This window comes from Numida meleagris, chromosome 2 (genome assembly GCF_002078875.1).
Source record: "Numida meleagris isolate 19003 breed g44 Domestic line chromosome 2, NumMel1.0, whole genome shotgun sequence".
Taxonomy (NCBI): domain Eukaryota; kingdom Metazoa; phylum Chordata; class Aves; order Galliformes; family Numididae; genus Numida; species Numida meleagris.
In genome coordinates this window covers 121660796-121675762 of record NC_034410.1, presented here as the reverse complement: position 1 = coordinate 121675762, position 14967 = coordinate 121660796, and the positions used below count along the sequence as shown (strand labels likewise).

General features: G+C 35.3%; 1 protein-coding gene across 5 annotated transcripts in view; it reads right to left on the bottom strand.

Annotated features, from left to right (window-relative positions):
• The window catches only part of WWP1 (WW domain containing E3 ubiquitin protein ligase 1), a 61980-nt gene that overhangs the window by 25920 nt on the left and 21093 nt on the right, over positions 1-14967 (bottom strand). For 3 of the 5 annotated variants that reach the window (XM_021388773.1, XM_021388772.1, XM_021388774.1), the window contains 6 exons: positions 12765-12855; positions 10688-10826; positions 8275-8399; positions 5299-5436; positions 5141-5207; positions 3825-4006 (listed from right to left, as the gene is read on the bottom strand). In XM_021388773.1, the coding sequence (XP_021244448.1) occupies positions 3825-4006; positions 5141-5207; positions 5299-5436; positions 8275-8399; positions 10688-10826; positions 12765-12834 (721 nt within the window). In that variant the 5' untranslated portion in view covers positions 12835-12855. Of the gene's footprint in view, positions 1-3824; positions 4007-5140; positions 5208-5298; positions 5437-8274; positions 8400-10687; positions 10827-11199; positions 12740-12764; positions 12856-14967 lie in introns of those variants that run through there. The other 2 variants (XM_021388775.1, XM_021388776.1) reach the window with 2 other exon arrangements.

The window sequence follows — 14967 nt, the reverse complement described above, 5'->3', positions numbered from 1 at the left end:
ATTTCCTGTTAAGGTTATTTCTTAGTTTCTGCACATCTTGCTCAATTCAACATTATACCTTATTCCTGAGATTAGCAAAAAGTGAACACCCAATTCCCAATACACAGTACTGCCTTACTTGAGAACTTGTACCAACTTCAAAAAAATATCTTGATTAGCATGACAGGAAAGAAAAGTATTAGGAGCCAAGTAACTACATGAAATACAGAAAAAAAAAGAGGCAGTTCTTACAGATTATTATTTTTCTTAACCCTTTTAGGAGTTGGGATACAGAATTCTACAGTAATGCAAATATCATCTTGTGTATCACTAAAAAAAAAAAAATCACCCCAGCATCCCCAACGAGGTCAACACATCCTAAAAATTTATATTTTGCTAACTGTTGTGAGCTACCCACGGTAGACAGCTAAGTACCACACAACCACTCACTCACTTCCACCCACAGCATGACCGGGGAAGAGAAAAGCAAAAGTAAAAGCAAGAAAACTTGTGACTCAAGATAAAAAATATTTAGTAAGAAAAGAATTACAAGATGACAAAAACAACAAAATAAAGTAAGTGATATGAAGGCAATTGTTCACTGCCTCCCATGAATAGAATGATGCCAAGCCAGTTCCCACACAGAAAGATGGCTAACCTCCCCAAACTTTATCCTCTCCCTTTTTATTGCTGAGCATGATATTGTATGACAAAGTATATCTCTTTCGCCAGTTCAGGACATCTGCCTGGACATGTCCCCTCCCGACCTCCCAAGCACTCCCAGTCTGTTCACCAGCTGAGAGGAGGCTGAATGAGAAACAGATAAGGACTTCACGCTGTAAAGAAACGCTTCAGCAGCAGCTAAAGCATAACTGTGTTATCACCATTGTTTTGCTGAAACAAATCTGAAACACAGCACCATGCAAACTGCTATGAAGAAAATTAACTCCATCCCAGCCAGATCCAGTATGCTAATGTGATTGATGCAGACTAAAAACTTAAGAAAATTATTATAGAATCAAAGTAAATTAATTTCTGTCTTTTTAAGAACAACACGAATCTCGTCCAACTCAAGCAAGCATAATCTCATAAAAGGTTTAAAGCAGACATAGATTTGGCAGGAAAAACGGGTTAAGAAGGCTTTAGTAATCTCAAGCCCACTTGGCTGGCAATACATCAATACCAATCATAGAGTCATGGAATTGCTTGAGTTGGAAAGGGCCCTTAAAGGTCACCTAGTCCAACTCCTCTGCAATAAACAGCAACACCTACAGCTAGATCAGGTTGCTGAGAACCCCATCCAGGCTGACCTTGAATGTCTTCAGGGATGGGGCACTTCTCTGGGCAAACTGTTCCACTGCCTCACTACCCTTACTGTAAAAAACTCTTTCCTTGTATCCAATCTAAATCTCTCCTCTTTTAGTTTGAAACCATTTCCCCTTGTCCTGTCACAACATACCCTGCTATAGAGTCTGTCCCCTTCATCTGCAGATCTTGGCAGAACAGTATCTCAGCACAAGATTTTGCCTCAAACTAGTGAAATCAGGTACAGTAGTCGATATGACCCCATTAAAAGTCAAGGACATTGTGTGAAGCAGTGTAATATCATTCATAGCTTTCATTTTCTGCATTCCTAATCAACACCAGACAGTGACAATTCTATAAGCCTGCCAGTCTGTACGTCTTTTAGAGCTGCAAATCTTTTTCTACAAGATAAAATATTATATGCAACACATATTTCAAGTGGTTTTCTAACTGACAGCACACTATCAGCTTCCAATTCTAAGAACTGAGGCCAAAATACTAAGATTTCTCTATACTCATAATCCTATTGATAGAAATGTGCAAAATTTAACTCTAGACTAGAGCCTATAAAATGGTGTTTCATCATTTTAAAGAGTTCATTTATTCTAATTCTGTATAGTACTCTGACAAATAAAAAAAACAAGACTGCTTACTACTTGCAATAGCTATGTAATGTCAACAATTCCTGGCTTTCTCAGAAAGCAAAAACAGATATTGGCAAATTGTAAATCTCATCTTCCTCTTAAACACACACATACAAATAAAAAATACAAAAAATTAAGCAGTAATCACTAATGTATTCAAAATAGCAAGTCAGCCTATATAAGGAATTATCACTAGGCCTCATATATTTGCTTACTACACAAAATGACAAGCATGATTGCAAAGGCAATAGTAGACATGTAAGGTCTGTAAAGGCATTGATTTTTTAACACAGCTATTGCAGGATAATACATCACTACTTCCAGCTCACACAAAACAGATTAACTACATCAAGATATGTCAAGAATTCGTATTAATTCAACAAAATATAAAGCATGAGATTAAAAAAATCATAATTACAGACAATCTGATCAGCTTTCTTTAAATGTCTGCTTTAACTAGCAACAACTTTATTAAAACAGGAAAAAAAGCCAGCTTAACTTTCAACTTTCATTTAAAAAAGTAATTTCAATTCATCCACATGAAAGATTCAATAGGATTATAGAATGAAGTTAGGATCAAAATAACTGATAGATCATCAACTCTTTTAGTAAGCTGATCTCCAAAACAGATCTGCAAAACATTACATCAGCCGATTACCTCACCAATTAGATCTAAACCAGCAGTTCTGGCAACATCATACAAAGTTACAACTCTGCTAAGTACAAGAATAAAAAAAGAAAGCATTCAACTAATGCTGAAGACTCATTTTATGTCTTTCCTAACAATAAAAATGTCTCCACTAACCAATACAGTGAACACAGAACTTGACTCAGTGCAAGCTCAGTGATGATTTTATCAATATTAGTATTTGAACAAATCAATTACTACTGCAATTACGCTATCCAAATTCCAATTTAAAATGGATCTCTTAGCAATTGAAGAAAAAGAGAACAGTGCTTAAATAATATATATGCCCTTTGGCCTTCAACTGAGAAGAGAGAGGAATCAAATTCAAGTTCTCTAAATAGAGATATGGTTCACAGAAGGCCTAATTTAATTACTACCATTCAAAATTTATCACTGTTTCCGCCACCTTGCCACCATTCCCACATTTCCCACTCTATTGGAGGAAGTTTGACAGACTCAATTCTTCTGTTCATTAACAACTTGTTTCTTTCTATTTAAGAGTATATTTTTCCTTTGCTGTCACTGTAACCTCAATCAGCTGAGGCAAGACAGAAAGTGTTTTAAAAACATAGTCACAATCAGATACAAAGCTTTGCTTGAAGAACAAAAATAAAGAAAAATACTTGCTTTTCACTTCTTTTACTGTACCATGTTACCCCTAATTATGATCAGTACCGAAGTTTTTGTGTTTAAGAGAAGCGTGGGATTTACTATTTTGCCAATATCTGTTTTGAAACCGCATAGCTTTTGAAAAAATGGAACGCGAAGAGCATCTACAACACATTTTAACTCTAGGGATAGCAGTTCCTTGCAGCACTAAACAGCAGACTTATCCACTAGCAAAAGAAACCTAACTGGAGTTATTCAAATTAATTATGTGAAAGAAATCTCAGGCTTCCTTCCAATAATCAGTAATGTTGTTTAGTAATCTGGGACAGAGAAAGAAGTTCTCGATATTTTACTTCTTTCTTCATCCAAGATGAGAATTCACAGGAAAGTATGAAAGTTAGTAGACTAAAGAAATGGATCTACTACAGAAAAAATCATGGAGTGGAAATACAAGATCATAAATTCAAGCCCAGTAACATCCTTTCAGTATTTTTTGAAATCTAATGAAAAATGTGCAGAAAAAGTGATTCTATTTCAGATTAATTTCAACTAGACAAAAAGCCTTAATGTAAATGTTCATATAATCCTCTTATTCCTACCAGTGCTGTTGACAAGCCCAGCTCCGAGTGGTTTTGGTACAGGTGTATTTTTGGGTCTGGCTGCAACATGTGTAGGAGACGGTGAGTTGTTTCCATTAACAGCTTCTACGCAGAATGCATTCTGTACTACAGAGTTTGAAGGTACTTGATTGTCATTCCCATTAGAAATATCACAAGCAGATCTTGGTAAAAAATAAAAATAAAAAACCATCAGCATAGATTAGTACAAACACATTTAATAGTTATGCAACAAAACCAAATCCTACACTACAACATGCAAAAGAAATACATAAAGAAAATAAGTAAATTCACAATAGTTTATAGTATCACATTTGCAGCTGAAATAGTAGTCAAGTGCAAGACAAAAACACTTAAAGCACAAGGCATAAATCCTGAAGAACTTCAGACACATTCCAAAGCACCACCTATGAGTATAACTCTCTCTCATTGCAAGAGGAACAAAAAAATAATCATGTGTACAAGGATAAATGTGTCCCTGTTACTCAAATGCACAGCAACTTATTCACTCCACCTTTTAAGTCCAAAACTTAAGTAATCTGGCTTGACTGCAAGGTAACTGGCAGACCATTGATCTGAACATTGACCTACTTGACTCACTAGTGGTGAGAAGTCAAATAGTCTTCTCCTACTTCTCTGTATGCAGTCCATGAGCTGGTACAAAGATGGAGGTGTCAAGAACGAAGCTCTAAATTGATCTCCAAGTCTTTTTCTCACCACATTAGGCTGAAGCTGGCAAAATCTTTGGCTCAGCATTCTGAATACCATTTCCTAAACACAGCACAAGTCTGTTCAACAACTTCCTGATCCCAACCTTAAAAAAGGAACTGGGTGAGGAGGAAGTCATTTAGGCTCTTTTCTTTTTCCTTCCGTTCAGATGGTATGTTGCAAAAAGTTGGTAGACATGAACAGAAACAGCTCGTAAGACACCAGAAAAAAAAAAGACTGGACTAAGTATACAAAACCACCCTGTGCCACTGCTCCCCTAATGTCATTGGCAGGACTTCATAAAAAATCAAGCAATTTGAAATCTATTTTCAGAGGCCTACACATTCAAAAGATAATCATACACTATTGGAAAGCAGGTTTAAGAGGAGAGGAAAAACAGAGTTCTAAATCTAATTATTGTAAAGCTGAACTACGTAACTGTTACACAAACTGTGTTTCTAAAACCTATGGTAAAATAATTAAGAGTTTGATAGTTAAAATCTCTTGCCTTTAGAAACAAGAAAATGTCAACTGATAAGATTTGCTGATATACTTCACATATAGTCTAAAACACAAGAATAAATTCCAACCTTGATGTACTTCTTGCTGAAGCATCTCTGTTTTCATGCATAGCCTCTCCATTTTGCTGAACTTCTACTAAACAGTAAAAAACAAAAATCAATAGAAATATTCTACTAAATCTGTCTGAAACATTCATCAAAATATTGACTGAATTGTTTTAACTTACTGGTTGCTGGTGAACTGAGATTTGCAAGAGATTCCTGTTCAACAACCAAACCATCTAGCACGACTGTCAGTTCACCTGTTTGCACCGTGCCACTCTTGTTTTCCAAAGACAATTTCAACTGTTCTTTCACCTTCTCCACTAGAAATGGAGTTGGGGTGGGTAGGGGAAGAGAAGGAGAGAAGGAATAAAGGAAAGATTAAATCCTAAGCAATATTTAAAAAAGACTGCCAAAAAATATATATTTGTACAAAAATATATTTGTACAAAATGTCATGCTCAGATGATTTGAATAACATAGAAATCATTACAGAGCTATGAAATTTAGACCAACTGCGGGTAAAAGCATAGTTTATTGTAAAAATAAATTGCCCGTTTATATAGCATGCTTCAGGTATACAATAGGATCCACCTAATTTCTGTACTTTATTGTAAATGATTTCCCAGGTTTGTTATTTCCACGAAGGCCTTTTGAAATCATGCACTACTTACATAACACAAGAAGGCTTAAAGTTAAACAACTTGTGAACTCCACATCCAAATACTACATGTGACAAGTCACGGGGAACCTTATTCTACAACCTAAGCTTATGCTTATTTCTCGTACCACCTTCCAAAAGTAATTCTAAGAGACAGCTGAAAGGCACATCACTTTGAGGAAAGAATAAATACAAAGATGGTACAGTCATTACTTTCCTTTTTTTGTTTGTTTGTTTACTTTAGTAAGTATATTTTCATATATAGACCCCAACTCCAAGGATTAAACAGTAGCAAAGAGAATACCTCAAGTAACCAAAAATTTAATGAGAAAATATTTTCACCAAAACAAACTTCGTATTTTGAGATTCAAAAAAACCCCACGTGTGAGGCAGCAGAATAACTCAATATAACTGATAAGAAATGCACAGATGTATAGACAGAGATACATAATCCAGAGTTAAAACATGCTGGAATGTTGCATAACTCCCTCTAAATCAACCATTACTAGTTCAGCATTTAAAACTACGTGTCAGAAAACTAAACAAAGTAAGCTCTGAGTTCACATTAATCAGGTTAAAATGGTTAAGGCCTTTTAGTATTTGCGGTTTCAGATTAAAGGATTGGTTTTTTTTTTAAGATGTAACAGCCTATATCCCTCAATCTGATAGCATTTCAAGCCAAAGTTAAAGCTCACTGTGTAACTTGTACTTCCATGCACTAAACCAGCATTTCCATATGCTTTCTGTTCTTAACAAACATCAAAAATGAATAGTAAACATAAAAACAGGGAATACTATCATCAGCTATTGTCAGATACACCCAAGATGTTACTGAGGTCCTAAGAGTTATTTTGAAAGGAAGACTGAACTCTTTACTGTTGGGCAGCAGATACTAGAAAACACCCACTGTTACTCTACAAAGGGATTTCACAGCACTGTAAACTGCTGGAGTAGGCACAAAGCTGCCAAATCTACAGTGGAGTTATTGATTTAGAGGGAAAGGAGAGGGAGGAGAAACTAGCCTACCACAGAGCTGTTAAACCAGCATATTCATAAACTGTCATTTCTGCAAAGGGTGATTTGTTCACTCTGTTATTTTAAAAGGTTACTTTCCAAAACCAGACCAACAGCTGTACTCCAACTGAGCCTGCAAGAAAGCTGGGAGGGGCGTGGGCAGCAATTCAAGGCTAGTGGTGTTCAGCAGGAGAAAGTAACAGCACTAGTTCTAAAGTTTCTGCATTTAGACTTCCTCTTTACATTTTCATTAAAGAACCTTTCAACTGCTGCATTTCAATCAATAACTGAGCCACCGGATTAATCTTTCACTGAATCACTCAGTAATTCAGTGTGTGTTGGACTGTTGACACACCAAAATCAGCAGCACTGCAGGTAAATTAACTTCAGTGCAATGTACAGCTAACACAGTCAACCATTTCCTGAAAGAATCTACCAAACTGTTGGGATTGTACAACCCCTGGATCTCCAGTAATAAAATATTAACTATTTTTTTGCTATTACCATTACAATACAGTTTCGGATATAGCTAAAACATCAAATTTCACACATGAAAAACGTACAGGAGGTAACAATAGTTTTACAATTATTTTTCATCCTGACATTGCAGGATTATTTAAAATAGTATTACATTCCACTATGAGGTATCCTTTTAATTTCATTTATTTAAAAATAAGCAATTTTTCTGCTTAACTACAGAATCCTGCACAGAATCTTTATCACACTGCTGAAGAAATTCCACTGGATTTTGGATTCTCTTTCAATTTTCTCTAAGAATCAGAAAAACGAAGCTTTTGCTGAAACTGAGCAGAAATTATCCTTTCCTCCACCTCTCTAAACTGAGCTTTCGAGTTTGCGTATCTAACTTGCACAAAAAGACAGGTTTAGCTGGAATTCTACTGCCATTCTGGAGTGGAATTTAAAGTGTGGATTCACCATCTTGTATTCATGAAAAAAATTTAAAAAGCAAAATAAAGAAGACCTGTTTTAATTCTATTAAACACAACAAATGTTAGAAGTTACATAGAACACAACAATCAATAATGTACTGAAAAGAAGTTCTCAACTGGTTCTTGTATCAGTGGTTTCTACTGCTCTCTGGACAGTTAAATTATGAGGGAAAAATCCGCATTCAAAGAAGAAAAACATAAACAGTGTAAAAAAAACTTTAGACTTTTGTTTTAAAAACAAGTTTAAAACAGATCTTCTAGCAAATTATGTATTAGTGTGCCACAAAACATTTTATTTAATCACTACTGCTTTTACTTAGTAATAACTCGCACTCTGGTATCTGCTTCAAAATTATTATATCCCATTGTTACATTTCAATTGCTCTTGATAGCGCAGTTAGACATGTCCAGAAGAGACAAGTAAAGACACCAACTGACAATCAGTAGTAATTACACAGTTAGTAGTTTGTTTGCCAGTTTTGATATAAAGATTAGTAATAATAATTCTAATTAAAATATCCTTCAGGATAACTTACATTTTCTATTGTGTATTTCCAAAGCTTGTCTCAAGTCTACAGTGGCTCTTCCTAATAAAGCATCTGCTTTTAAAGTGTGATGGCTCCACACTCTAAATTCCAGCGTAGTCTGTGGAGTCACATTCCTGCATGTAAAATACATTTTAAAAAATATATATATACAGATTTAAAAGTATTCATTTTTCTTATGGGGAGTGTTTGACCTTCATCCATTTTCTCGTATTTATTGTATTTCTTGATACTAATTACATTATGAAAACCTTTTTTCACATATGGGGAATTTTTAATTAATAAAGTGCTATAAACACTGTAATATCTATATTTGAGATCAAACTTAAAGTACATTACTACAAGTAGCATATGGGATTTGGGAGGTACCAGAATAACCTAAACTAAGCTCAAATCTCTATGATGTAACAGCATATCTTGTTTATGGAAGATATATTTTCCTTATTCCTCACTATTCTAGAATTTGAACTAAAACTTGACACTAATTCATGTGAATAAAAAGGTTGTAAGTAAATGTAATTTGTCTGTCACTAGAAAGAAAAATACCATGTATTAGAATAAGAAAAGAAAATACAACCAATCAGCTACTTGCAAACAGGAACCCACTCCACAGCTGTCAGCTTGCTGTGAAAGTGCTGACAGAACATTACTTATGAAGCCACAAATATATATAAAGCCGTAAAGCATATTCACAAAAACAGACAAAAAAAATATCCAGTGGTGAAATTAAACTAAAAACAGAAGGGAAGCAAAAAGATAAAGGCCCCAGTTACAGTAATATTATTATGAACTTCGGCAATGATCTCCCACCTTCTCAAGAAGGAAAACAAGAATCTATGCTAGGTCCCGGAGGGTAAGTTTTGTAGAATAGTTTTCATTACAACAAGAGTGCTTCTAGCTGTGAAAAACAGCAGAATCCCTGTACCACAATAAGTCCAAGGTCACATACCTGCCAGTACTATAAATGTGAAGGTATATCAGTGCTGCTAAAAATAATGCTAAAAATTGTCCCCAGGCCCCACCAACAGAGCTAACTCTGTAGGCACTTTAACACATTAGACAGCACGGATCATTTTTGCAGAAATTCATAAGGAAGCATGTTTTTGCATTTTGAATAGGCTGCCTTCTAATGGAAGTCTTACTAAAAGACTAGATTAAAAAAAAAATACACACAGAATACATTGCTGGTGCTCTTGCAGACCCCCTTCAGAAGAGGGGAATTTGGTAAACTGGAAAGTTCATTTATCCCCAGACAGACTGGTCAATTGAGTCAGTGATACCATTTCAACAGACATAGGAAAAGTGGACCAGAATACCTAAATAATATTGATGATGGAATGTCTGTTTGGCTGTACTATGCATGTCAAATTACTTCAATACTATCAAATCACCAAACACCGTCAAATCAAGCCTGCCTCCTCAACAGCAGCTCTGGTCGCTGTGATAGCTCTGTACTTGTGCTAGTACTAACTCCTGGAAATCACTGTTACGCCCAAGACTATACCATTCAGTTTTGCAATACCACAGAGGGTTAATAAGCTCTACTAAACCTAAAACATCAAGAAACATGAAATAGGAATATCCTACCTGGTTCACCACAGATCTGCAGTTAACAAGTAATAGTGTTACCAAGAAAACAGTTCCCCAAAGCTAGGTACGCAGCACCATTCTCCAGAAACAAACTAGGTTCCTGTAACTAGCAAAGCTGGCTATCACACAAAGGCAGGTCAGATGCTGTAATGTGTACAGTGCTCAGTGCCTCTTGAAAGACCCAATTTCACTAGTGCAATGATGCTTTCTAGCCAATTACAGTGTGCAAGATTTGCCAGTTCTTTACAGAGTCATATTCAGGAATATCTACACCTACAGCACAGTAAACCAAATTAAGCCATATCACATTAAGCAGCTTGAATATTAGGGAAAGTTACAAAAACAAGTTGCTGTAAAGTGGCCGTGTAAGCATCATTAGGAAATTTAAAGGAAAAGTGACCTTCCTCGTAACCTACTTAACCAGTTACGAACTGTTTCCTTTTAAAGCTGAGAATGACAGAATTATAATTATTAACATCTTCCAGAGAGGAATTGTAAACATGAAGTGTCCACAGCACAAACAAGTATTAAGAGCACACTGTAGACAGCAACTGCGTATTTGGAACACTCCAAAAAAAAAAAAGTGTGTATATATATATATATATACACACACATACACATACATACACATACATATATTCGCACAGTATTATAAGCATTGAGAAAAGATGATGTTTAATGAAAATTCTGTCTGCATATAGTCAGCAAAAGCCAGAAAAAGCTACGTAGGCAACCAAGTTTAGTTCGCTCACAGTGGCTGGTTAATAAATAGTATTAAATAATCAACAAGAAAGTAAAAAATAAATCTACTTACACTGTCAGCTGTTCATCCCACTTTGGATTTGAAGAACTACTTGATTTTGCTGTTTTCTTGATTTCTCCATCTGCAGTTAATTCCGTGTAGAAAGTTGTTCCAAACCAATTCTTTTTCCGTTTCAGTTTGGCACTAGAAACTAATAAAATGCTTTGCTTTACCTACAGCACCACACTTACTGAAAACTAGAAAAAGTAGCACCTGCACAGCATATGGAACATAGCACAGCAGTGTTATTCCTCATCCTTTCCTACTTCTGCTGAACACAAAGAGGTCAATCCTAAAATGGTAGCTTTCATTTTCAAGAACTACTCTGTCAGGTAGTTCAAACAAAGCACGACATGTTCTCTTCACTGCCTGCTGGCAGGGTGGGTAAGATAGCGCAATAATTATTTTAAGGAAAAAAATGAAAATCATATGGTTTCTTATATCTTCTCATAGTTCTTTCTTTTCCAACTATTATCTTCATTTTTTTAACAGAAGTTTTATTATTTAAAATTATATGTACTTACGAAGGTCCGTGCAATTTGAGCCTATTTCAAAATTTCACTGTTACAGATGTTTCACTGCTATGTATGCTTCAAGGCAAACGCCTGCATGCAGAGCTTCATCTCTTCGCCTATACCACCTGTGTGATTAACCTCTGGTTTAACACATCACTTCACTAAAAGCAAGAAATCAACTCTCAAATTTCTCCTATTAGAAGAATTTTGCAGATGAACTTCAGGCTTTGGCTAAATCTTCAACAATTAGAAACAGCAACTGACCAAAAACAGTTTAATTTTTTTTAGTCTCCAAATCACTGGCGAGGTCCTCAGTGTTCCTGAATACAAGTCTGTTCTCTTGTTTTCTCATCCAGCTGATAATGTTACTGTAATAACCAACAGCAGCCTAGCTGTCAACATTTCAAATGGTACTTCAGGCACCTGCTTCAGAAGCCAAGATGGTTGGACTCACAGCTGTATGCACCTGCTGGCTATGCTTCCTCTCTTAAGCCTTCCATATGTCTATGTGACTGTCTTTCATTAGAGGATTAACCCTTCAGAAAACTAAGCCTAAAAATTGTACAGGTTTCTGTCCATTTCCATCTTTGAACCAGATCTCCTGAAGTCAGAGAAGTTTCAGTGCCAGGAAAACACAATAGTACTTATATAATTAGCAGAACAGAACAGGACATCAGAATGATAATTTCTGCATACCCTGTCCTGAAGTTACAGGCTGTTTATTTAACTCAGTTTGTTACAGTTGTTTATATAGCATGCTATCAGTTATAGTTGATTCTGACAATTCATCATGTTATCTTTACACACAGTTCATTACTTTTCCCACAAAAGATTCCTCATTTAACAAAACATCAATTTTGATGACTGTACAACAATATATTTTTTCCTCAGATAACCCCGTCATCTTTCTATGATCCAGCATGATGCATCTTTCTTTGGATATAGCTTTTTAAAAGACACTGCATCTTACTGATGATTTTCCCAAGTTTTTTTCATGACAGACTTAAATATATTCTTGATCATATATTTTTTCTTATTTCAGTGTTCCCAGATTTTTTCAAGATCCCTGGAAAAGTTCAAATTATGTATCAGTGGTAAATTAACACATATATACACGCATACATATGTATATGAAGACTTCTTCTTGAAGGGCTAGCAGATTTTGTAATCCCTTTCAGTTTTTCTCCAGATTCTCTATAACACTGTACACATTATTACTTGCAGTTCACTGTAATTGCCAATATTTTTGTAGAATTTCAGTAATAGATGTTCCTCAGTACAGATTTTACAACATTAATTACTTCTTCTCAAGCTCAATTCCTCTGTCACCACTGTGGTATTGCTTCTCATTGTTTTTCTCATTTGAAGAGATCATTAAACTGTCGTTCACCTCATTTCAGCATTTCTACCTAGCTTCAATTCATCCATGTATGTTATAGCTATCCTCTTAATTGTAACCTTCCAATTAATTAAAATACCAACTATACCGATCTATTTTTCACATTTGCTTCAGACTGCTTTTTTTAGAATGTTTCCCTCTAAAAACCACCGTGACACAAATTATCACTACTTGCCTGTTACTTGCATGGGTAACCTTCCATTATGGTTGTTACTTGTATCAGTTCTTGGTGAGGCTGTGGCCATGTCAGAAGTTTAGGCTTTAGCCTGAAAAAAAAAAAAAAAAGTTTATTAAAATATGCAATTAATTAGCAAAATACCAAACATTAATTTGGTATGACAGCTCAGTTTTTCATAATACCAGTTTAAAAACAAAAACAAAAGCAACTACTTTGCAAAAATCTGTCACAGTTTGCCTTTGAGTATGCACAGGCACTTCAGTAATGCATACATTTACAGTTTAGAACAACTGTTAAAGCAAAGAAAAAACATAAGGCAGTGATATCAACATTCCTATCTCTAAAAGGTATGCTTATAATCCAGATGAGCCAAGCACCAGCAACTTCAAGGAAAGACTATCTGAAATGCATACATGCTTGAAAAATCAAGCTGTCCTAGCAGCAACACGAGCAATTTAGACAAAATTTGAAATCTATTTCTAGATTAGCAGTCAGCTTTCTCAGCCACTGTTGTCCACTCAACAATCACCTTCCTCACCTATCAAAGCAGCAAGCACTTAGCAAGGACCACCCCTATCCTACCATTCATCAACTAATGCACAGTGGCTCTGATGTTAGCTGGGGCACCCCAGCAGTTGAAGGACATACAGGCAGCATTGATCCCTTCCTTGCAAATTATCACACATGACACAAAACTAGAAATATTATCTATCAGATAATTCTACTTTTGTCATAAAAATACACATGCTTAAAATACACTGTCTGGATGAATGCCCTGTATTTACCTCTGTGAACATCAACTGCTAACAACAGTAAGATGGAATAGTGCCCTGCAAACCTACCTAGATGTGTCAGTGAAAAAAACTTTTGAACATGCACTCCCGGTATGCACACTTTTATAAACTTATATGAACGCACTAATGTACTAAAATATTTTGTATATTAAAAAAAAAAACACAAAAACAGCGAAAAAGACAAGATAAAGAAGAAATAATGAGTATTATTATTATTTATTTATTAGTGGTACAAAAAAAAAAACTTCCACCAAAAATAAAATTATTTCACAGTGAGAGCAATGTGGCAAAATATGCTTACATAGTGGTTGTTTTTTTTAATCTTGGTTTATCACTTTGTAATACAGTCATTTGAAAGTCTGGTTATAAATTCAGTTTAACTTCAATACTTGGTTTTAATGTTTGCCATAGCTGGAGAAGATAAATCACAAAGATGCATGCATCCAAATGGAAGAACACCATTGGCTGCACTAAGTCATGATAATCATTTTCCACTCCCACTCACTAATCGTGAAACATTTTTCGTGGTATGTGGCTACTAAGTTTCTATCTTCCCTGATGTCAAAAATTAGTTCTTGAAAACCAAACAGAAGGTGTTGCATTTTCGCGTTTTTAACAAGTGGGCCAAAAAACCACCGAAAATCTTCATTTGAAAAACTTAAAATAGGTTATGAAATTGCTTCCAAATAAAAATGTAAGAGCTTTTATAGGTGATGTATTTGCATCTTTTCTGGCAGCATAAACACAAAGAAATACTTCAAAACATCCACTTTCAAGTTCCATAGCACAAGTTTCTTTCAAAAGGCAGCTACTTTCTCACCATTAAAGAATTACCTTTACCTGGAAGGGGGACACAGTCTTTTTGTTGTTGTTGTTATGCATCTGCTAGGTAGACACCCAATTCTCATAACAGAAAAGGTCAACAAATGCCTAACATGTAATACATTGCTGTTTACCAACTCTTGCCTTGAGATAATCAGCAAACCCCCAGGTCATACAAGAGATCTTCATGGTCACTCCCTGTGTCACTGCAAAGTATTGTAAAGACTGCTATTTAAAGGGCTTCCTTTCATATTTTTAACCACACCAATAACATCCTCCACTTCTGACTCTAAATTACCCTCTACAATAACCTGATGCAGTGAACGAATTTCACATCTGGTGCCATTTCTGAAACCTTACCTGGTTGAAAAAAACAACTTCTGTCAAAGTAGACACTCTATCAGTGATTACACTTGCACAATATTTCCATTAAAAAAAATGTTTCTATTAAATAAGTCATTTAACTGATATGAATATATCTTCTCTGGTATATCTTTCCTGTAGTGGCTTAGTTCCTTGTATGTTTCATTACAGAAACAGAATCTATCAAATACCATAAACGGAGACATTAGAAACATCTTTAT